Source organism: Hylobates moloch, unplaced genomic scaffold (assembly GCF_009828535.3).
Source record: "Hylobates moloch isolate HMO894 unplaced genomic scaffold, HMol_V3 SCAFFOLD_18, whole genome shotgun sequence".
In the NCBI taxonomy this organism is placed as follows: domain Eukaryota; kingdom Metazoa; phylum Chordata; class Mammalia; order Primates; family Hylobatidae; genus Hylobates; species Hylobates moloch.
The window spans coordinates 26,568,339-26,594,364 of record NW_026652293.1 but is presented as its reverse complement, the minus strand read 5'-3'; the positions used below and the strand labels follow the sequence as shown (position 1 = coordinate 26,594,364).

Below are 26,026 nucleotides of genomic sequence, written 5' to 3'. Positions count from 1 at the left end.
TGGAAAGGATGTTCGTGCTTAGTCCTATGTCACAGTCTATGGAGATTTTAGTGTGAAACAGGAGTGTGGTTTACTGGGGTCCTTATCCTTAAAACGCGGATGAATCTCTCAAGGCTGCACAGTCTCTCAGTCCTCTCCTCTTCTGGATCAGCAAGTGCCCCTGTAGCAAAACTGAGCTCACCTCTCTGGGTTTTTGTGCCCTTTTTCCACCTTTGCTCTCTGTCCTGGTAGTTAATGCTTTCCTATCTAGTTAGTTCTTTCCTACTTTTAGGAAAATGTTTATTTTTAAAAAACTTTTCCAGTTTTTAGTTACTTTTAGTGGGCAATGGTCACCCAGATTACTTAATCTGCTGTTATCATGAGTGGAATTCCCTCATTACTTCTTTCACAGTCAGTCAGTAGTGCCTCCAGATGATCCCAAAAAGTTGGATAATCATCCTATTTTAAAGGAGTTCCACAGATGCTAAAGTCATCCCCCAAACCTGACATTCAACACTGCCCTATGTGAAATTATAATGTTGGAGTCTAGATTTGTGCGAGGGAACCCTTGAGAAAATCCTGTGTTATTGGCCAGACTGTTGGTTTTTCACCATATGACAGTTATTTTCTACGTCTAGAATATGGATCTTCACTGCTCAGTAACATGAGGTAAGTAAAGGAAGGACTCCTCCCCGTTGAAGGCTGTGTGCTGAGAGTAAGAAAACCTCATTTTACCCATGATATCATTTTACTTAGTGTATAATATTAAGTAAAATAATATAATTTATATATAATTGTATACCAATGTAATATATTATTATTAACATGAGTGTAGGAATAATAAAAATATTGGAATCTTTACTTTTCTATTTTGAATTATTTTTATATATAGTCATTTAATTCTCAGAAAAATCATATGAAGTTGGTTTTCTGATTGCCATTTTATATATGAGGAAACAAAAACAGAAAATATAAGAGACTTTATTGTAAATGCCCTTCTGACTTATGTCTGTGTCTTTTAGTTATGAACTTTTTTTTTTTTTTTTTTTGAGACAGGGTCTCACTCTGTCACCCAGGCTGGAGTGCAGTGGTGAGATCTTGGCTCATTGCAACCTCTGCCTCCCGGGTTCAAGCGATTCTCTTGCCTCAGCCTCCCAAATAGCTGGGATTACAGGCATGGGCTACCACGCCCAGCTAATTTTTTGTATTTTTAATAGTGTTGGGGTTTTACCATGTTGGCCAGGCTGGTCTGAAACTCCTGACCTTAAGTAATCCACCCTCCTCAGTTTCCCAAAGTGCTGAGATTACAGGCCTGAACCTTTTGTTTGTTGCTTAATGAAAAGAACAAGTAAAGCAGGGAGGTTTTTAAGAAGTTCCTCAAAATAGGGATAAAATATCTAAAATAGTATTTATTAGCATATCCATATTTTCAAGTTTATTGGATCTATTAGCCTTAAGGTTCACATTTGAAAACCGTCAGTGCAAAGACATCTTAGATCTGAATGAACATGACATATCATCTAGGGCAGTAATTCTACACCAAATAAATATGACTTTCCCAAAGCGCCAAGGATGTGTGAGAAAAACTTTTCAAATGCACAGGCTACTTCATCTGTTCTAATGAGCTCCTCTAGAAAGGTGAAGGTGCACCTGTTCTTCAGAGTCCACTCAGTCACTGTTACTCCAGGAGAGTGTAGATTTCCTCATAAGCATTGAGGTAGGAAAAGGCTGATGTTCACACTTTTTTTTGTGATGCTATAGATATTTAGTTACCATTGGACTAGAATCTATATTACACTTACAATTTAGGTGCTAGATATTTGGGCAGTTGTTTCGTTTCAATGTTTTAAGGATATTATAGTCACTATAAACTCATGATGAATATATCATTAAGTAAATATTTTACCATTTTCTTTTTTAAAGACAGGGTCTGCTATATTGCCTAGGCTGGCCTCAAACTCCTGGGCTTAAGCGATCCTTCTGTCTGAGCCTCTCAGGTAGCTGTCACTACAGGTGTGCACCACGGCACCCAGTTAAATTAGAATTTTAGAACCAAGCTGTTAACATTAATATTTTCTTGTACTGGTTTTCACTGCTGGAGCAATCCCTGCAATCTTTTTCCTTTTTTGTTTGACACTTCACTTTTTAAAATTCTGTTTTTGACACATAGTAATTGTATATATTTATGGGGTACAGTATGATGTTCCATTGTATTATACATTGTGTAATAATTAAATCAAGATTTGTAGCATATTCATCATCTCATACATTTATCACATCTTTGTGGTGAGCACATTAAAAATCTTCTCTTCTATTTTGAAATATGCAGCATGTTACTATTAACCATAGTCATCCTGCTGTGCTATAGAACACCATTACTTATTTCTCCTACCTAACTTTTTACCCATTTACCATTCTCTCCCCATTTTCTCCTTCCTCCTATCTTCCCTAGCCTCTGGTAACCACTATCTTACTCTCTACTTCTATGGCATCAACTTCTTTAGATTCCACATATGGGTAGATGTTGTGCTATTTGTCTTTCTGTGCAAATATATAACTATTTTTTTTTTGAGACAGAGTATCACTCTGTTGCCCAGGCTGGAGGGCAGTGGCATGATCTCAGCTCACTGTAACCTCTGCCTCCTGGGTTCAAGCCGTTATCCTGTCTCAGCCTCCTGAGAAGCTGGGATTACAGGTGCCTGCCACTACGCCCGGCTAATTTTTTATATTTTTAGTAGAGATGGGGTTTCACCATATTGGCCAGGCTGGTCTCGAACTCCTGACCTCAGGTGATCCACCTTCCTTGGCCTCCCTCCCAAAGTGCTGGGATTATAGGCATGAGCCACCACTCCCGACTGCAAATACATAACTATTTAGCATAAAGTCCTCCAGGTTCATCCCTGTTGGAAGAAATGACAGGATATCCTTCTTTCTTATGATTGAATAGTATTCCATTGTGTATATGTACCACTTTTATTTATCCATTCATCCATTGATGGGCACTTAGGTTAATTCCACATCTTGGTTATTGTGAATGGTGTTGCAATAAACATGGGAGTGCAGATTTGTCTCTGACACACTGCTTTCATTTCCTTTAGATATATGCCCAATAGTAGGATTGCTGGACCATATGATAGTACGATTTTTAATTTTTTTTGAAAAACCTCCATACTGTTTCACACAATGGCTATACAAATTTAGTTTTCCACCAACAGTGTATAAATGTTTCTCTTTCTCTACATCTATGCCAGCATTTGTTATTTTTGTGGTTTTTTTTAATAGCGATTCTAGTTGGGATGAGGTAATATCTCATTGTGGTTTTCATTTGCATTTCCCTGAGCATAAGTGATGTTGAGCATTTTTTCATATACTTGTTGGCCATTTGAGTGTCTTCTTTTGAGAAATGTCTATTTAAGTCTTTTACTTGTTTTAAAAATCAGATTATTATTATTATTATTTTGTTATTGAGTTGAGTTCCTTATATATTCTGGATACCGGTCCCTATACTCGTGATTAAAAGAGGACTTAAAATCTTCTTATTGCAATAAGAATGCACTCTATATTTGCTTTTATTTTTAAAAATATATACAACTATAGGCCAGGTGTGGTGGCTCATGCCTGTAATCCCAGCACTTTGGGAGGCTGAGGCGGGCAGATTGCTTGAGCCTAGGAGTTTGACACTAGCCTGAGCAACATGGCAAAATCCCATCTCTACAAAAACAAAAACAAAAATCAAAAATTAGCTGGGTGTGGTGGTGTGTGCTTGTAATCCAAGCTACTTGGGAGGCTGAGGTGGGAAGATCATCTGATCCACTGAACTCTAGCCTGGGTGATAGAATGAGACTCTGTCTAAATAAAATAAAATAAACATATATACATATATATATATATATATAATATAATATATTGCCAAACTTAATGTATATTCTTGTGCAGGTGATAAATTTCTTGTTCAAGGGGAGAAGAATCTCAAGTCATATTTCTCATTTTGATTTTCTTTTAGTGATGTCTTCTAGAGCTAACAAATTATGTTCCAAATTAGGTGTTTTGAGCATTGAGATAATTTATGCACATGGCCAACCCATGTCTGAGAATTTTTAAAACAAGATTAGAGAGTGTTGTTAGACTAAAAATAGATAATGCTGATCATTCTTTAAAAAGTGTAGGTGAATAATAGCAAAATGCCTGTGCTTCATAGTTATATTAGAATGAAACTCCACACCTGAAAGTGAAACTGAAAATAAGTATCTTACCAAAGAAACCTCATGATTTATTAATGACATCAATGCAACCATTAAAAAAAATTTCTGAGAAGATGCCTATTGCCAGTTGTGGTGACCATAATCTCTGGGTTCAGTAATAACATATCATAGTCTTTGTCATACTAACAGTTTTTAGTTTTAAAAATTAGGCAAAGTTAGGTTGAATAGAGAAAAACAATATTTGCATTCAGAATCTACTTTATTTTCCATCAACTTTATTTTATGATTGTTTCTTTGGTTCTTGTCTTATAACAGTAGAGTTTTAAACAGATTGGGAAGATCATCAAATTGATTTGGTATAAATTGGTTCTTTTTTTCAATGCCAATCATAGTTACATATGTCAATATACTTATCCAGAATGAATTTAATACAGTAGCTGTTTTCCTAATGAATAGGAAATTGTAATTTTGAAAAGAAAAAGTGTCTTGGTTTTTACTATGGAAATGATTTTGAATGCAGAAAGACACTCAAAGTAATCCAAGACCTAAAGGCAAAGCTTAATCTTTGTGACTAAGTCAGTGGATTGAGCTTAGATTTGACAACTCAATTGAAATATGACATCTCTCTCTGCCAACTACCAGCCACCATTGTCCTGAGTCATTAGTTTCCCTTGGAGAATATTGGTTGTTAATTCAGTAATGTAATTTCCTCTGGCACTATCCCTGAGATATAACCAAACATCTCCTATCCAAGTTGAAACCTAGCGCAGTCTGGACTAGTTTGAAATTGCATGTGATAGTGGCCCCAGGAAACATGGTAAGCGATTCTCAAAAGACTATTTGGATAATCATTGATTGAAACTGAACATCTTTCTCCAAGAATATGTGCTTACTTTATTATAGTTACTCTCTTATTAATCCTTAAAGCTCTTAGAAAGAGATGGGCACAGACACAGAACAGCAAGGCTAATTTCTAGTAAAATGTCACCATTTACTATCTATGAGTAACTGGGAAATTACTGAGTCTCTCAGAATCTCATTTTACTCATTTATAAATATAAATAATAACACCTATTCTTTAGGGTTGTTTGGAATATTAAATGACAGTTGGTGTCTAGTAGAATGTATGACATATGGTTCGCATTCAATAAGTCCTTATAATAAAAACAATCTTTTTGTACATGTTATTAATAACATTCAGTATGTGAATGTATTTGCAGCAACTTCAAAAATCAAATATTAAATAATGGATAAAAATATTGCTCATAGTTTTTATGATACAAGGAAGGTTTCTAGGTATTTGAAAACCCATGTAATATTAGAAGTTCTTAGATATGCAAAAAAAGCATAGATGATTTTGGGAGGGGAGCATCATTATGTATAATAATTATTATTGAGATGGTTCCTTTTGCGGAGAAAGCTAATTTTTAAGTTAGATTTTCAAGAGCATTTTCTCATTGTATTTCAGGCCCAGTAATCATCTGTATAGATTCATTTTCTGCATGTGGATGTCCAGTTCTTCCAGCATCATTTGTTGATAAGACTATCTTTGCTTCATTTTATTGTCTTTTCTCCTTTGTCAAAGATCAGTTGACTTTATTTATGTGCTTCTCTATTCTGTTCCACTGATCTGGTTTGTTTGTTTGTATTTTTTAATTTATTGCCAGTATCACACTGTCTTGATTACTGTAGTTTTATAGTAATCTTGAAGTTGCATAGCATCAGTCCTCTAACTTTTGTCTTCTCCTTCAATTTTGTGTTTACTATTCTGGGTCTTTTGCCTCTTCATATGAATTTTAGAATCAGTTTCTCGTTTTCACAGAATATTTGTGATTTTTATTGGGACTTTGTTGAATCTATAGATCACATTGGAAAGAAATGACATCTTTACATTATTGAGTCTTCCCATCCATGAATATGGAATATCTCTCCATTTATTTAGTTCTTCCTTGATTTATTTCATATGAATTTTGTATTCTTCCTCATATAGATCTTCTACATATATTGTTAGATTTGTAACTATTTCATTTTGGGGAGTGCTAATTAAGTAGTATTGTGTTTTTAATTTCAAAGTCTACTTGTTCATTTCTGGTATGTAGAAAAGCAATTGACTTTCGTATATTAATCTTATCTCCTGAAATCTTGTTATAGTCACATAATAATTAGTTCCAGGAGTTTTTTTTTAATTGCTTATATTGGGTTTTCTACATAGACATTCATGTTATCTGTAAACAAAGTTTTATTTCTTCATTCTCAATCTATATGCCTTTTATTTCCTTTTCTTATCTTATTGCATTAAATAGGACTTCCAGTACAATGTTGAAAAGGGTGATGACAGGGAACCTCCTTGCCTTGCTCCTGATGTTTTCAGGGAAGCTTCCATTTTGTCATCATTAAATATGACATTAATTATAGGTTTTTTGTAGACATCCTTTATCAAGTTGATAAAACTCCCTTCTATTTCTAGCTCGCTGAAATTTTTTATTATTATGGATGGATGCTAAATTTTGTCAAATGCTTTTTATTCATCTGTTGATATGATCATGTAATTTTTCTTGTTTAGCTTGTTGATATGATGGATTAAATTAATAGACTTTTGAATGCTGAACCAGCTTTGTGTATCTGACATAAACCCTTCTTGGTCATGGTGTAGAATTCTGTTTTTTTTTTTTTTTTTTTTGAGACAGAGTCCCGCTGGAGTCCCAGGCTGGAGTGCAATGGCGCTATCTTGCTCACTGCAACCACTGCTGCCAGGGTTCAAGCGATTCTCTTGCTTCAGCCTCCCAAGTAGCTGGGATTACAGGCACATACCACCATGCCCAACTAATTTTTTTGTATTTTTAGTAGAGACGGGGTTTCACCATGTTAGCCAGGCTGGTCTCAAACTCCTGACCTCAGGTGATCCACCTGCCTCCGCCTCCCAAAGTGCTGAGATTACAGGCGTGAGCCATTGGGCCCGGTCCGGTATCTAATTCTTTTTATATGTTGTTGGACTTGATTTGCTAATATTCTATTGAGAACTTTGACATGTATGTTCATGAGAAATATTGGCCTGTAGTTTTCTTTTCTTGTAATGACTTTATCTGGTTTTGGAATTAGGGTAATGGTGGCCTCCGAGAAAGATTTAAGAAGCATTCCTTCTGCTTTTATCCTCTGGAAGAGATTGTAGAGAATTGATATAGTTTCCTCTTAAATGTTTGGTAGAATTTAACAGTGAACCCATGTGAACATGGTGCTTTCTGTTTTGTAAGGTTATTAATTATTGATTCAATTTCTTTAATAGATATGGGCCTATTTAGATTGTCTATTTCTTCTTATGTAAATTTTGGTAGATTCTGTCTTTTAAGAAATCGATCCATTTCATCTAGGTTATCAAATTCGTGAGCATAGAGTTGTTTGTAGTATTTCTTCTGTTATCCTTTAAATGTCCATGCGATCTGTAATAATGTCCCTTATCATTTCTGGTATTAGTAGTTTTGTTCTCTCTCTCTCATCCTTTTTTTTTTTTTTTCTTAGCATGGCTAATGGCTCATTGATCTTAATGATTTTTTCAAAGAACCAAATTTTGGTTGCATTGATTTTCTCTATTTCCTGTTTCCAATTTTATTGATTTCTGTTCTACTTTTTACTATTTGTTTTTGTTTACCTTGGATTTAATTTGCTCTTTTTTTTCCAGTATCCTAAGGTGGTAACTTAGATTATTGATTTTAGTTCTTTCTTCTTTTTTAGTAAATGCATTAAGTGCTATAAATTTCCCATTCAGTACTGCTTTCAAGGCATCATTCAAATTTTGACAAGGTGTACTGTCAATTTCATTTAGTTTCAAATATTTTTGTGATTGATCATTTCATTTATGTATAATAAAACTTTGGCTACTCAGAACTCTTGGATGTTGAAGGTATTTCTTTTTTTAAATAAAGTTGAATCAGCATTATTTTGAAAGATTTTTATGCTTCTCTGCCTTTTTAAACAAGGTATGCTCATTATTCATGTCTTCACCTCTTTGATGCTGTATTATAAATTGAAATATTAATTACATTATTGATGGAGTGATTTCTACAGAAGCTATTGAGTGCTGTCTAATTTTTGTCCCTATATTCTACTACTGCTGGTCCTTATCAATCTGTCTACACTTTTGACAATTTTTTTTGCCTCCTTGCATTTAGACTGTCACTGCTCACTTTTCAGTATTGTCAGTATCTGAGCCTCTTTTTAATCAATTATGAACTTTTCAACCAGTTAAGCAAGGCTACTAAAATTAAGGGAAGTGACCTCTCCTAAGATTAAAACAAGAAATGTTTGAGTTTTAGATAAAGACTTTGTAACCTTTTCAGTTGCCCCAAGAACTATGTGAGTTCCTGCTTCCTCATTCTGCTTTAGTGAGTAGAATTGTTTGATAACTGTTTCCCATTTAGGTGAAGTGTCTAATGAAGTCCTCTACCTGTTAATGTTTATTATGTTTATGCAAGGTGTTAGGCTAATAACAAATCTTAATATTCTTGCATATGATTTCTAACAAATGCATTACAATTAGTGCAATTTGTTTGCTGGTTATCGCCTTGGGTCCATAGAGTTTTGAAAGCTGTCCTGGAAATGTCATGCAGAAAAGACTTTTGATTGATTGCTTCGGTGAACAGCAACAACAACAACAAATGAATCTAGAATGTCTTGCTCTGAGTTCACCTTTATAAACCAGGGCTTCCTAGTCAACAAGTACAAAGCCTGATTGTGCTCCTAGAATACCTGCAGTCCTGATTTACATTTTTTACCAAGTGCTTGATAAACTGGACTGCAAAGAAGTGCTTATAGTCAAGCTGTAGTGACATTTTAAGGCACAATCGAAACTCAGTGATTCTGTGATGAGAGAGAAGAGAGTCAAAAAAGAAGCAGCCTTACATCAAAGAATGTTTCTGGTATGCATGCTACTTGTTTTTAAGTAGAATATTTTAAATTAATCTCAAGGAAAAAATGAGGCTCTATGTTGGAAGCTTATTTTAAATTTACTGTCATTTTATTTCCAGGTGGAGCACCAGTATTCCCACAAGTTTACGGTAGTGGTGTTACGTGCCACCAAAGTGACAAAGGGGGCCTTTGGTGACATGCGTAAGTGCCCTTTTTTTCTTTGCTATTAAACTTGTAATTATGGTCCAGCCTTTAATTGCTTGAGTTCCTTGACAAATCGGAGGTTCTGCCTTCTTCAAATGTGGTTATGTTTGTCTAGATCTTTGAATAATAACATTTTGAACAGTTCTCTGATGCTATCTGTCAGATTAGCATTTTACCTGAGCCTTAAATTAGCCAAAGTGACAAAGGGGGCCTTTGGTGACATGCGTAAGTGCCCTTATTTTCTTTGCTGTTAAACGTATAATTATGGTTCACCCTTTAATTGCTTGAGTTCCTTGACAAATCAGAAGGTCTGCCTTCTTCAAATGTCGTTATGTTTGTCTAGATCTTTGAATGATAACATTTTGAACAGTTCTCTGATGCTATCTGTCAGAACAGCATTTTACCTGGGCTTTAAATTAGCTGAGATCACTTGGAGTCAGACAAAATGACTTTCTTGTGACGTACACATCTTGGGAATTCAAAGAAATTTTGCTTAATTTTGCTTCTAAAAGAATACTGAGTAAAGACTTTAAACAAGCTGCCTCTGTGAAGTATTATGCATTTAGAATTTTTAAAATGTAGTTTTTCTCTAGTTCTTATGCCTTTGAGTGTGTTTATTTTGTATGGAATAGCCGTAGAAACTGGTATAGGACAGCCTGAAATGATGCGATCCACAGCCTGAGGATAATGCTGAATTAACTTGTTGACGGTATCTTTCTCCATGTTTTTAAAAAAGGCAATTTTCCTTGTGGAATCTTATTATTTAAAGGGTTGGAATTCATGCAAGTGGAATACAAATAATAACGGTTACAACAAAGTATTATGATGATGGATTTGATAACATCTTAGATTTAATAATGTCTTAGATTTGTTAACATCTTAGATTGTTAAAATGGGAATGGATAATTTAACTCTCAAAACAGGTTTTGGAAAAAGAACAGAGATTGCAATGTATCGTCCGGGAAACAGGTAGGGTTCCCAGCCCAAATGACATTTAAACTGGTACCTAAAGGAAAAGTATCTTGGTCATGACAGCAAGAAGAAATCCTAGGCAGAGAAAACAGCATGTTCCAAGGCAAAAAGACCAGAATGCTTGTGAGGAGCTAGAACAGACCCAATATTACTAGAGAATAGATAACGGAGGTGGGGGCTGGAGGGGCAGATGAGACTAGGATGATAAGCCCTGGTAAGACAAAGACTTAGGGCTGAGATTTTTTCATTAATGCAATGGGAAGAATTTGATGGCATTTAAGTAGTAAGTCACACAACTGAATTTTCATTTTTCAAAATGTTGTGATTGTAGTATATGAAATATATTGGAGAGGAATGTGGAAAATAGGTTTTTCTTTTTTTTTCAAAGAACAGGAGGGACTTCAGCCTGTTGAAATGGCAATGAAAATGCCAATAAAGAGGGAGGAGTTAGATACTGAGAAAAGAAAGAATGTGAACTTAAGGCTCATACCTTCAGTGAATGAGGAGAGTCCAGGAAGTTGGTAAATGTCTGAAGCAAGGAGAGGATTGTTAGGTAGAATCTAACAGCAAGAGTTTTGGCTGAGCAGTGGTTTTCATGACAGGTGAGGGGAGCAATGGCAATTTCTTTAAAACTAGCTTCGACCAGATATTTACATTTTAAATTTTATCTCAGACTTCAGTTTAACCCATGTAATCATCCCTTTATTAATATTTTTCTGAAGTTATTCTTATTTTGCTTTTTACAATTCTTTTCATTTTCACCATTTTAAATGAGAATTTACTGAAAGAAAGGCCCCTGCGAAAGAGAAGCCTCATTAGAAGCTGTATTTAGACACTGTTACCCACCATACTCTTAAGAAAAGGCATGGGTTTTACAACCAAAGAGGTCATGCTGTGTGTTGGAAAAGCCATTCTTAATTCAACTAAATTTTATGTCAGTAGCTTGTCAGGCATGCAAAAGACAGAGCTAATTTGACTTTTAAAAATACAGTTACTGTCTCTTAGATAAAGCAGCAGCAATCCCCCCGCCCCTTTTTTTTAATCAATGCAGCATTCTGTTGTGTAGAGACAATGACTGTCATTGTGCCTAAGATGAGTCCAACAGCAGTTCAAACTTTATACTCCATGAGTCTCTTTCAACTGGTGTGGATCTGATTTTCTAGCCACTTCTCATGGTAGGCCCAGGCACTTTGGCAATGGTTATTTATTATAATTAAATAGGGAAAAATGTGATGCTGAAAGTTTCATTTTAGATCTCTTTGAATTGATATTGATAATATTACTAAAAGAATGAACCTGAGATATTAATTCATCTCCTGGGACAAGGAACATTTAGATTTTGGATCCCCACAGTGTACATACCACAGATTAGACTCTTAATTTTGGAAGCTTCCTTTTTAAAGTGAAGGACCCATGGAAGGAATGGCCACTGAAGATTAATTGCTGTGGGAGAAAGGACAGTGTTATGGCATTCTGTTAGAATTTTTATTCAGCATTTGTAATTGAGTTTTTTTTTTTTTTGAATTGTTACTTTCGTGTGTGTGTGGGGACGGAGTTGTTGTCGACCATTTATATCACCTTAATGAGTTCACAGGAGTCAGGAAGAGACAAAAAGAACATGAAGGAGTTTTAGAGAAATAAATATGGTGATAAAGTTACTATGGAAAAGTGAATAGATGATGTATAGTACCAACCACTTTATTTTTGAAAAGTTGTGGGACACTCTAGTGAGAAAAGGCATAGGTATTAGCCATCACTTTTCTGAGAGGAATTTTGATGATATTTCTTGGAGAGCTTGATCTATACAACTTACCAAATAGCTGAATTTGGGGTGTTTGTACATAGCAGTTCTTTAAACATAGACAAGAATAGAACTATAAGAACTATTTTTAAAAGTCCTAAGATCTGTGAAGACCAGGATCACAGAACTCTACATCCTCTTCTGTTGTTCATACTGTCTGCATTTATTTATAAAGGTAGAGTTCCATAAAATTCTACATCTTGGTAAAGAAGAATGATGGATTACTATTGGAGTTTTCTGCCTTGCTTGTGTGTGTGAGGGCTTTCTCAAGGGTACCAAGACAAATAAAAAATCAACTAGTTAATTCTTGGTAAAATATTCATAAAAAAGGATAATACTAAGTTTATATCTATTTTTTATTTTGTCCTTTGATAAATCATGCTACCCTAACTACCTACATTTAGAAATATGCTTCTGCACTGTTAAAACCTCAGAATAAAATCAGCAACACCCAATAAACTGTCTTTTGAAGAGTCAGAGCTGACATTTTAATTTATAGCATCTCTTTTATTCCTTGTTTTCACTTGAGGGCGTTGACAAGCCAAGAATAAGACAGCTGCCAGTTCCTTCCCAGACATGGTTGCTAGTTTCAGTATTACTCAAATGTAGCATTTATACCCAGTGCTCTAGTAATGACTCCTTCTGCATTCTTATGTTTACAGTTCATAGGAAGAGGCAGTCTGAAGTTCACATTTACACCTGACTCAAAATCATTGCTCTATTTTTATCTTTGAAATAAGTAGCTTGCATTAATTTGGCAATATTAATGTAACTCTTACTTTATTTATTTATTTATTTATTTTTATTATTATACTTTAGGTTTTAGGGTACACGTGCACAATGTGCAGGTTTGTTACATATGTATCCATGTGCCATGTTGTTTTGCTGCACCTATTAACTTGTCATTTAGCATTAGGTATATCTCCTAATGCTGTCCCTTCCCCTTCCCCCCACCCCACAACAGTCCCTGGAGTGTGATGTTCCCCTTCCTGTGTCCGTGAGTTCTCATTGTTCAATTTCCACCTGTGAGTGAGAACATGCGTTGTTTGGTTTTTTGTCCTTGCGATAGTTTACTGAGAATGATGTTTTCCAGTTTCATCCATGTCCCTACAAAGGACATGAACTCATCATTTTTTATGGCTGCATAGTATTCCATGGTGTATATGTGCCACATTTTCTTAATCCAGTCTATCGTTGTTGGACATTTGGGTTGGTTCCAAGTCTTTGCTATTGTGAATAGTGCCGCAATAAACATAAGTGTGCATGTAACTCTTACTTTTAAACCCACAGGAAGTTGTTGTAGATGTGATATGTAACAAGCTACATGTCAGCATCATGTTGGGTGCTAAATGTTAGGTTAATGTATGTTAAACTCTATATTCTAAGTTGTCCCTTTCCTCTTTTAACAGAAGATATGTTTGCAGAATGGCTGCAGTGAGTGTAGTATTTCAATTGGTCATAGAATTTTCTTTGTGCCTGTAAGAAACAGAACACAACTCTGGCCACAAACTTCATTATATAACCAAATGAAATAGCTGACACAAATGCAATAGCTACCTTACTGAATTTCTGCTTCTTTTAGAAAGTGTTGGGAAAAACACAGATACTGAATGATAACGGAGGCTGGCCTTAGAATTCAGAACTATTAGAGCCATGTTTCACTCCCTGCGATGAGATTAGATAAGAAATGCCATAGTGTTTTTTAAATGATAAAATACCACAGAATATTAGAGTTTTAGAACTATCCTAATTATGGATATATATATATATACTGAGGATTCTTTCCTTGTCTGGTCCCTTTATTAGACATGTAAACTCTTTTTCTTTACAGAATTAGCATCACAAACATTAGAGCTTCCAAGAACAGGTGTGGGATTGCAGGTGGATCTAACTTTACTTAAGTATTCAGATGATAACAGCGTTTAATGCTCACAATTAAACTCTAATAAAAAATACATATGCTTGGGAAAATGATGAACTCATTGTATTCAAGCCAATTTTATAAGATCTTATTAATATCTTAACATACTTCTTTAAGATTTTCTTAATAACCTTAAGCTTTTAATATTCAAAAAGTCTGTGTCTGTAGGTAAATGATATTCTGTTTCTGATAACTTCCTGGCAAGATTTGGATCAAGTTTCTAATTTTTAAAGGGTTGTGCCATTTGCAATTCTCAGGCTGGACCTAATCTTCCCCAAACAGTGCTTCTTAAATTTTAATGTCCATATGAGTCACTGGGGGTTCTTGTTCAAAATGCAGATTTGGATTTTATAGGTTTGGGGAGTAGATTCCGAATTTCTAACATACAACTGATGTAGACATTGCTGACCCATGAACCACATTTTGAAAGACAAGCTCTAGACAATTTCTTCTAGTTTATGTTTGCCTACCCTGTGATCTATAGGACTTGTGAGCAGAGCAAAGACTTTAAAAATCCATGATGGAACAAAAATTCTAAGACTTTTGTTTTTTGCTGATTTTACTTTTGTAAAATGAAATAATCATGAATACCTTAATACTGTTTATTTTTGAAATTCTTATAAAAGGATGCTTAATTACATGACTCATTACATTATCAATGAGAATGATAGAAATAAACACAAATACCTTAATACCACAATTACAATGTTAAATTCTGAAATTATTTTATACTAAAATCATGAAAATAGCAGATTACAAGCTATGGGAAAACAAGAACATATATTTTTATTGTTTCAAAAGTCACAGTGCTCACTTCATGTTAAATGATTAATGCCTGAAATGTACTATACACACACACACACATTTACAAATATAGTCTTCCCCTCGTACATATAAAGATACCTCCCATAAATAGCTTAATATGTAGTTCTCTTTCAGCTTAATTGGTGATTGTGTGATATTTGACTGTGTGATATTTGATTGTGTTATATTTGTGATCCATCTAAGAACCCAGGCAGCACCACTCTAGGTACCCTGCTTTTAACCACTGCAGCATGGTAAAATATTGTTTTATTCTCTCCTGCAAAGATCTTTGGTTCCGATGTGGCATCCTTGTGGTGTAATACGTTTCCACTGTATGAAGTTTAGGTAAATCCTTGCTGCTAATGAAAATATGGCTTTTTTCCCAAAGGGAAGTTTAAACTTTCACCTTTCACACATTGTCAGCGAATGTAAGCACAAAACCAGGGTGATTCCGAACAGAATGAAAAAGTTTTTTCAAATGTTTTAGACCACATGCTTTCTTGTGGGGACTTGTGAAAACTTGAGTTTGTTCTGCCTTATGGCCTTGAGGAAAGAAGGAACCCACTGTGCCTTCGCCACTCCTTTAGTGGAGATGTGTTGTCTAGGATGAGTCAGCAACAGTTCTGATGTGGACCTTGTAATGTGAGGGATGCATGTCGAACATTTATAAGATTCGTGAAATAACTCTGAAAGTTTTTTCAACAGTTTATTTTGACAGTATGCTCATGCATAAAGTAGATATTCTAAATATGTGCAAATGTTCAGTTCTTTTTAAATCACGCTGTGTTGCTTTTTATGTCTTTGCAGTCCTGTGGAAAAATTTCTCAAAGTGAACACATCACCGTGTAATGGTGTGGATAGTCTCTATATTCTTACTTAGGGCCATGAAATCTCCCCTTATATGATTTTTCCAAATCACATTAATTTTGATTGTGAGCCCCATTCCCTAGAGAAGGTGGGGGAACTGTCAGTGATCTCCCTCACTCCAAGGTCCTACAGGAATTCTAGGCATTTATAATTGCCTATAAATTAGGAGTAGGGCTTGCATAATCTTTGCTGTTTGCCATCACTGGCATCAACCCTTCTGTTACATGTTGTCTTCATGGATTCTGGCCATCCACTTTTTGGCAGGCACTGAAATGTCTTTCAGAGCAGTCTTCCCCAGCGATCACGCAGCACACCAGGGAGATCTTGCTGCTGTTCTCCGGGTGATGGTGTTTAGAGTTCAGACTCCATGGCCATCCTATAGTCACCATGCAGTGTACAATGCACAAGAAGCACGGGCTTCTAAAACTTGTAGAAACTAAAGAAAACCCAAATGCATAACATTTGCCGGAAGGGTAACCCTCTTTCCTTCAGCTTTATCTCTCCAAAGTTGCAGCCTCAATCCTCTCACCTGTAGGGCGACCTACTTAATCCTCTTCAGAGGTCCCACCTCTCAATACAAAGTATTAATCGTTCCCTTGGAAAAAGGAGCTTAGAACTCAATCTTCCTATTTGTAAATGTTGGGGTGAGAGGCAGGGTGTTGGATATTTAGGGAAACATTATGTATTTAATCTTTTAAGAGTCTTCTTTAGCAACAAGAGCATGTAGGAATCAATATGAAAATAAATGATCTGTTTGGTAGCTATTCTTGAGTTTCACGGTGATCAGAAGCTCCAGGAAAAATGGAGAAGGCAGACTACTCACGATTCCTGTGTCCTTGGGCAGATTGCTTCTCCTGTCTCTGCCTTCCACCATCTTGGGAGATATTGAATGAGCTGATGTATGCAAAGTACTTATATGCCTAACACACAGTAAGTGCTCAATAAATGTGACCCATTATTATCACAGTTATTTCAAACACAAATATGAAAAGACATCTATTTCTTCAATGTCATCTTTGTATGAACCAAGAATATTCTTTTGGGTAGTCTGTGCATTGGACTAATTTTCAATTTTTCACCTTAGAGACAAGAAATTTCCATTATGAATTTCTGTGTTGAGCAAATTATTGGACCCTTCTTTCTCAGCTTGAGAGAACAAAATGGAGAATGGTATCTCCATTGTTAAACGCTTTTCCGAAAACACTTGGGTACATTTCACTCCCTGTGCTCCCTCAGCAGCTGTCTAGACTTCTTTGTAACACTTGTCACATGGGAGTATAATCATGTACTTTTAAGACTAAGGCCTGAGGCTTACTCACAAAAAAAAAAAAAAAAAAGAGTCTGGCATAGTAGTAAGATCTCAGGGAATATTGGATGAATGAGTAAAATATATGAAAGTGTGTGATTATTACTTTATTTTTTGATATTGCTTCCTTTTTTGCTTCACTGAGACAGAATTTTAGAAAACAATTTTATACTTCACTTTTTAAAGATTATAAATGACTCATTTCTATCCACTACTAACTAGAATTTTTCTGAGGTTGAATGCACAGGAAATTTTACAACACCTTTGAGTGAATTTAATTAATCTTTTTTACATTAATTATGGAGTTTCAAATCTTATTTTTTATAAATGGCATTGCTGTTGGTCTATACTTTAGCCAGCTACCTGGTTTAGGTTAGACCAGCAACCCTAAAATATATCTTTTTTGATATAAATACTTCCTTAACATCAGTCTTCAGGTTATGACTGAACATGAGTTTTACTTTATTAATGGTTTCGGAATGTTCTAGAGTATCCACCCAAGATTTTAAAAATTCTAAGTATAATGAAATTATTTCCCAATGGTCTTTTCGTGGAAGATAATTTCAAGATGAGTAAAGTGTTTCATAACGCATGTCTCTCTCACATCTCTTATCTTGTCTTTTCTGTGTAGTGGAGAAATATAATGTATTAGTAAGGCACTGTTGTTCCTTCCTCATCTGCTTAGAATGTCAGGTAGTTTACAAAGTTATTAAGTGGTTTTATGAATACAGTTAATCCTTTTCGTCTCTATACTTTATTAGTTTTTTTTGTTTGTGTACGTGTGTATTCATGTGTTTTAGGTCGGATGAACACAGTGAATACTATTCTATGATATTTCAATAATGCCAATTGATCGAAAACCATATGCCACTACTGTAGAGAAAGTATGTGATTAAAATCTAATGGAATTAAATTTAAACAGAGGCTAAATGTTTCTTAAATTACCAAGGACAAGTATGTTCTTAAAGGTTTTATGTCTAAGAGAATACCTCTGCTGCTCTAAAAATTTAAACATTTATGTGAAAATGCTTACTATATGTTATTTTAGTATATCTTAATATTATTATTATTATTATTATTATTATTTTTTTTTTTGAGACGGAGTCGTGCTCTGTCGCCCAGGCTGGAGTGCAGTGGCGCAGTCTCGGCTCACTGCAAGCTCTGCCTCCCAGGTTCACGCCATTCTCCTGCCTCAACCTCTCCGAGTAGCTGGGACTACAGGCGCCCGCCACCATGCCTGGCTAATTTTTTGTATTTTTAGTAGAGACGGGGTTTCACTGTGGTCTCGATCACCTGACCTCGTGATCCGCCCGCCTCGGCCTCCCAAAGTGCTGGGATTACAAGCGTGAGCCACTGCGCCCGGCCAGTATATCTTAATATTATAAAATCTTTCTTAAAAATAAAAATTAGGTAATGTAGAGACTGAAATCATGGATTAAACTTAGCTGAGCTGTGGTCTGAAGGTCTGTGTAAATTTTACTGGCTTCTTGGATGCACTTTTTCATTCTCACTCCTCACTTAATATATCAATATATTTTAATGAAATAATTTAGATAAAATTCCAGACAAAACTATTTTTTAGTTGATGTATAAGAATAATTCAAATCTCCAGATGCAAAACAAAATGACAACGTTGAGATTTTAACTTTGAAATGAAATATTAAAGAAATATAACCCAGCGCGTATTCCAGCAAGGCTTGACTAATGTCCACATCAATAATTGCTGAGTATGTGCTATGTAGTTAGTACTTATTTAGTACCTTGAAAATTACAAGAAAAATAATGATAATATCTACTGTGGATAACTTTATGGAGTGTGTAATTTATAACAAAGAGGAAGCATTGTTTAGTGGTTTAATCAAGGACTCTGGAACTGGCTTGCTTGGGTTCAAATCTCCCTTCTGCTACTTATTAACTGTGTGAACTTGGACAAGTTACTTGGCTGTTTTATGTCTCAGTTTCTTCAACTGTTAAATGGGAGTAATAATCCTACTATTATTTATGAGGCTTAAATGAAATTATGGCATAGTATGCATAATGTAAGTGTTTCTTAAATAAACAAAAATCTAAGCAAAGTTCTTAGGACTTTACATTATACATACTTCATGTATTCATTCCAGTGATACTATGAGATACATACTGTCTTTATTTTAATTTTTTTATTTTTATTTTTGTTTATTTTTATTTATTTATATATATATTTTTATTATACTTTAAGTTCTAGGGTACTTGTGCACAATGTGCAGGTTTGTTACATCTGTATCCATGTGCCATGTTGGTGTGCTGCACCCATTAACTCGTCATTTACATTAGGTATATCTCCTAATGCTATCCCTCCCACCTCCTCCCACCCCACAACAGGCCCCGGTGTAAGAAGTTTGGTTAAAGTTTAGTTAACATAGTCCAGAATCACAGAGCTGTTACGTTTTGGGGCTGGATCTCAAACTTGCCTCACTTCGGTGTTTACTTGTGCAGCAGCTTTGCCTGTGAACAGTGTATGGGGTAGATGGGAAGATGAAATGGGCTTAAATAACCCCTTGGGAAAATGTTGCCAATAAGAGAAGACTTTACAGCTTGAATGTAGATTGAGATGGGCTTTATAACTTAGGTAGCCTTTTAATATATGGAATGGGTAGGGGGTGCATTTCAATTTTGGAAAAGAAAATCATAAGAAAAATGTTTAAAGTGAGATTGGCATAATCTGTCCTATATATTATTTAGGGAACTTAGCTATTTTTTATGATTTATGCTAGTGAATAAATATCAAGAATTATGTCTTGCTTTAGTGCAGTGGTTCTAAACTGGGAAACAATTTTGCCTCCTGGTGCACACTGGGCAATATTCTAGAGACATTTTTGTCAAAATTGGGTATTTCTATTGGCATCTAGGGGCTAGAAGTCAGGGACAACACCATAGAGCAAAGAGTTACCTGGCCCAAAATGTCAATAGCATTAAGGTTAAGAATCTCTTTTTAATGAAAAAGAATAATTTTTCTTGCCTACAGTAAGTGGAATTAATATATATTTAAATCCACATAGCTAAAATGAATAATATGAATAAATTAATATGTTTTATCATGGTATATAAGAATTTCTGGAGAATTACTCTTTCTATCCAATCTAGAAAGATTCCAAGAAACATCCATACGTTCTAAGCATTTAAAACATTCCAAGCATAGATACAGATTCCAAAGATATTTTTATTTCTCTCTAAGAAGATATCACAGAAGTTTAAGTAAAATGACACTGCAGGCAACAACGACACTTTCAATTCTGTTTTAGATCTACATTTAGTCCTCTTTGTGTTGTTTTGGCATATATTTCTCCTCATTTTCCCATGAATATCAACATCTTTTCAATAAATCATTTTTATTGTATACCAACTCTCAGTTAGCTATTCATTAATGTACTAAATCAATTGCTAGTACAAAATGTACCAAGTTGATCATGAGTGGATACTATTGTGCTGTCTTCCTGACATCCACTTGGCTGATGGCACTTTCTGATAGTGTCATGCTCCCTTACACTCCCTTACAAAAGGAAATGTGACTTTAGAAAGCACTATTATACATATTCAGCCTATGAGAAAAAAGGAAATAAAATGTACAACTTAACTTGGAGACTGCCTAATCAAGGGATTTCGACATAGTGTTAATAAAACTGCCTTGTAATTTCAAATGAGGGAAAGGCATTCCATATTTGACTTCCTAGACAATGCTCAAGTTGTTGTAAAATCTTTACTCCTTTCTCCCCACAGAATTACTGCTCAAGTTCTGTTTACTAAACCACATTGGATTCTTCACTAACTTTTGCAGCTTCTGCACTCCTAGCAATTCCCAGGAATTGTCTTTCAGCATCTATAGCCATAATGATTATAATTTTGATCTCTTTCTGGAGGGAGCAGGGGCTGCTACACGTAAACAAGTCCTGTGGCACTCTGCCTATTCCTTGGAGTTATTATGAAGGGAGGTAAGCTGAGGTTCAGGTTTTTTTTAATATAAAATTAATACTTAGAAATAAAGGTTAGTTACAAATATACTTGGAAGAAATGACTTACATTGATTTATATTACAATCCAAATAAACGGGTTGGGGACAAACACCAGAAGGGTTGAGACTTATTACCAAAGAGTAAAATGAAGTTTGAGTGGAGACTTGTGCCTATGATAAAGGTGACCTCTTCCACAGCATCGGTCAGGGTCAGTCCGTCATCCTTTCTTTTAGTAATGTGTATCATGTTCCTATGTCTCAGACTTTATGTGAGACTCTTGGACACAGGAGTCAATAGGAAGGTTGTGCTCACTGCTATCATGGAGTTTACAGTTTCACAGAGACAAAAAGAGGTAGAAGTTATTAGTACTGGAATATCTGACTGAGCAAGAACTCTGGTTTCAGAAAGACTGGGTTAAAACCCCAACTCTGAATGAACTTGCTCAACTCACTAAATGCCTCTGAGTCTCAATTTCTTCACCTCTGATGGAAATAATAATACCTAATCAGCAGGTTGAAGCTTTATGTGGAATTATTTTTATTTTATGCAGATATATATAGATAAAACCTCTGGGGAACTTGATTTAAAGTTGCCAGTTTCACCCAATAGGAAAACAAAACAGCTAGTTGACTAGAGAAGTGGGGACTAGATAAGGAAAGAATGGAGAGAACATCTCATTCCCCATATTTCTTAACTGTACCGTCTTTGGACTCTTATCTTGGATATTCTTAGGACAAGAACAACAACTTGAATAAACTTTAGCTATCAGCTAAAACGTCAAAAGAAAACATAACAACATGTACAACTAAAAGTACAGCAAAGTTCTGTTAGAATGAATATTTCTGCCATCAATATGCCTGTGTGGAATGTTTGAAATGTGCGGATTCCAAAGATGCCTCTTTGCCATAGAGTGATGTTCCAGTGAATGTCTGAGAAGGGTCACTGACTAGAAGGAGAACCTTGGGATTGATGGGGGGTGGGGAGGGAGCCTTTAAGTCTTTCTCACTGTATTTAGACCTGACTTGGTAGGCAGTGAAGGTCAAAAGTGTGTTTCAGAAGGATAGTTGTGGTTGCATTATAGAAGGTGTCCTGAGAATAAGCAACTAAGAGATTATGGTAATAGTCTATGTGAGAGGTGGTGCTTAGTTGAATTGGGGCAATTATTTTGAATGAAATGAAAGAGTCAGATATCTATATACATCATTTTACAAGTGAAAAGCTAAAACTTAGAGACAGATTGGATATTTGAATTATGAAGAAAAGACAATAACTCTCGTGTTTCTAGCCCACACAGTTAGAAAAGATGTCATCATTAAATAAAATAGGAAAGAAAGTGAGGAAAAATAACGTTTTTATTTTAGTTTTTTTGTTTTGTATTAATTTTTGTCTTGCATTTAGGAAAAGAATGATGAAAATAAGTTTGCTTTGTAAATATTGAGTTTGAGATATCTTTAAGGTATTCAAGGTATTTTTGAGGCATTTGAGAGCAGATTTAAGATCTCAGAATGGAGGTAGGGCTCACAGATGGAGATTGGGGAGACACTGACATTTATGTGCAAGGCAGAACTAAAGGAGGGTTAAAGAAAATCCAGAATTGATTCAGAGTAACTAAACAGGATTGAACTATTTCAAAATATATTACTTAAGAATAGATTATATATTAACATATAATCCAGAACCTCATATTTGTCATATTTATACTACTTCCCCCTTGTAGCCTTGAGGAAATGAAGGAATGCATTGTAGCTGCCATTTAAACCTTGAAGATAATTGACTTTAAAGGATCTGAGATTAACTAGACTACACGATTAATGTGTGCCATGTGATATGAGGGGTGCATATTGAGTGTTTTCAAGACTATATAAATAACTGTGATCATTCCTTTGCAACTTGGTTTTGCTACATGAGCAATACAGTGTTTAAAGGCCTCACTTCCTTTTGAAGAATGCTAATAAGAGATTTGTAAGAAGAAAGTCTACAGTTTAGTGATGAGTTGAGGTGGAGAAAGCTAGTGAAAGATATAGAGGAACTATTTAGAGAGGTAGGTAGGAAATCACAAAATAATGATATATTAGACACAAAAGAAAGATAATTGCACCAAGGATGTTGCATATGTGTCAAGTAAAGTGAGAAAAAGCTCACTGAATTTGGCATTGAAGTTATGTTCGAGAGAATTAACTGATTAGGGTAACAGAAGAAGGCAGAGGACAGTAGGTTGGAAACTTATGGAATAATGAGATTTAGAAGCAGTAAGTGTAGACTATATTTATTTTTCCAAAATCTTTGATGTAGGAGAGAAAAGATCTGGAAGAATTGTAAGAATTAATGAAATTTTGTTCATTTCTTTTAGAATGCCCAAATTTGTTTATAAACAAATATAATAAAGAGAGAAAGTAACTAAGGCAAAACCAATATTTACAGATTAAATTTGAGGCTGGGGATTAAAAAATAAGAAATATCCGAGAGAAGTGGGATTTAGAGAGGAGTGTAAGGATACTTTTACTTCTAAGATAATAGAGGAAGAACTTAAATATGAATACATTATTAAATTATAAATATATTTTTTAAATTGTGAGATACAGGGAAGGAAAATTGAAAGACTACATCTAATCCTCCCCTTTTGTTTTTTTCAGTGAAGTGTGAGTCTGAATTGTGTCCTCAAAAGAGAAGTAGTAAGTAGGGTAGGTAGCTTGAAAAAAACAGTACATGTTTGAGCAGCCATGTGAAGAATGGTGGGTGGAGGGGAAGGATAGGGATGATTATAGTTTGGCCAAGTTAGGAAAAAAATGGTCACTGAAGTATGCTAAAGTGACTAATAGCAGTGTATTTACTTTTCCTAAGAACAATTTAGGAAACACATATTAAATTAATTTTTTTAAATGTCTAAAGGAATGAAAAGCTGATGAGTAAACTGGGACTTGAGGGACTAAGATCTCAAAAGAGAAATAAGCCAGGCTGGGCGTGGTGGCTCACGCCTATAATCCCAGCACTTTGGGAATCCAAGGCAGATGAATTGTTTGAGCCCAAGAGTTCAAGACCAGGCCTGGACAACATGGTAAAACCCCATCTCTACTAAAAATACAAAAAATTAGCTGAGCATGATGGTGTGAGCTTGTAGTCCCAGCTACTTGGGGAAGGGGGCTAAGGTGTGAGGATCACCTGAAACCAGGAGGTTGAGGCTACAGTGAGCTGAGATGGCACCATGGTGCCACTGCACTGCAGCCTGGGTGACAGAGTAAGACCCTGTCTTCAAAATAAAAAAAAGAGAAAAAAAAAGGAATAAGCCTATATTCTGCAAGCCACGTTTTCCCTCAGTCTATTAGTTAGCTGCATCTAGGTAGGTTGGAGGGGAGTGATAGAAATATGGGAAGTAGCCAAGCAGTGAAGAGGCCAATAATCCAGCAGAGCTTTGTCAACCTCAAAGGACTTGGGATATAAAGACTGGATTTTAGGACAAAATAAGTTGATTTTGAGAAGCCAATTTCCTTGAGAGAAAGCCTAGAGAAGAAGTATGCCTGAGAGCCAATGCCTTCATCATGAGGCACTAGCCAAATTCTTGATTCATGCAGGGCAACAGCCTGAGAAGCAAACATAAAAACCTGAAAAACAGGACAAAGATATTGGCAGTCTCATAAGAGGAAACAAACAAACAAACAAGGAGAACAGAGAGACCAAATTAAAAGGGGCCTAATAAATACCCTTGACTTTAAGTTGGGAGCCTTAGAGTGGGAGTGAACAAGAGGTAGACTAACCTTATAAAGAATGAAATCAATTCATTTTTTAAAATTTATTAGAGGATATCTGTCCTACCTTCTCGGCCTGCCAGAGAATAAAGTGGGTCATCTGTGGAGGTAGATCTATGTCTTCCATAATTTGTCGTAAAAAAATCTGGCATTCAGTCAAAGGTTGACTGAATCATAAATATTCAGTGGCTAATAGAATATGAGTGTAACAAAAATAAGATCAAGAAACAAATAGATCCACAAGTATTGGATATGGATCTTAAAATAACTAAGAGTAATACGTTCAAGAAAATAGATGCTAAGATGGAGGATTTTACTGGGAAACCAGATATATACAAAATAATCAAATGGAAAATTTTAAACTGAAAAACAAAAGAAATTAAGAACTCAGTAGATGGTTTTACTGTGGTTTGAAAACAGTTAAAGAGGGAATTACTGAACTGAAAAATAGGTCTATAGAAAATATCCAGACTGAAACACAAAAGACAAATAAGGAAATAAAATATAGAATAAAAAGATAAGGAATATCTGGGGTATGATAAAAAGCATTGGGAAGAGAGAGGGAATAGGGCAAAGTAATATTTGAAAATATAATGGCTGAATATTTTCAGTAGCCAATAAAATATATTGAAAAGCAAAAGACCAAGAGTGGATTTCTCAACAAAACAGAGAGGAACCATAAGATATTAGCTGACATCTTTGAGGTGTGGAAATAAAGTAACTGCCAGTATAATCCTGAAGATATTGAACAAAGTTCCGGGACTTACGCTGCCTGATATTACAATTAATATAAAAATATTATAATTAAGACAGTTTGGTATTGGCATGGTATAGATGCAAGCTTAAATGATAGATTAATGGACTAATAGACAAATGGAAGTCCAGACACAGACTTACACTTTTATGTGACCACTTGATTAATGCAAAGTTTATACTGCAATGCAAGGGCTAAAGGCAGTATTCCCAATAAATAATGCTGGGTCTATTGGTTACACAGGGAAAAAGACTGAATCTTAACTCCTACCTCATACCTCAACCAGCTTAGTACATGGGTAGCGAAAAGGTTGACAATCATAAAAGCTGCTCTAAGATCTCTGTGTGTAATGAGCAATATTATTACATCATAAATTTATCAAAGGAATGATCACATCTGAGAATAGTATTCAGAGGCATTTCGTTCAACAAATTTTCATTTAAGTTTTAGTCTTACTGCTTCTCGTTTAGTCATTTCTACTTTGTTGATAATTGAAGCATAACATTTGAACAGCAGTCCATCACCTTGAACAGATTGCCAACTAACACATCCACACTTAATTTATTCTTGGATTTATTTTCT

At 35.2% G+C, this 26,026-nt stretch overlaps 1 protein-coding gene across 1 annotated transcript in view; it reads left to right on the top strand.

The window, feature by feature from the left end:
- Positions 1-26,026, top strand: part of PLA2G4A (phospholipase A2 group IVA) — a 170,800-nt gene that overhangs the window by 32,404 nt on the left and 112,370 nt on the right. Inside the window, exon 3 of the mRNA XM_032137064.3 lies at positions 9,203-9,284. Within this exon, the coding sequence (XP_031992955.1) occupies positions 9,203-9,284 (82 nt within the window). The remainder of the gene's footprint in view (positions 1-9,202; positions 9,285-26,026) is intronic.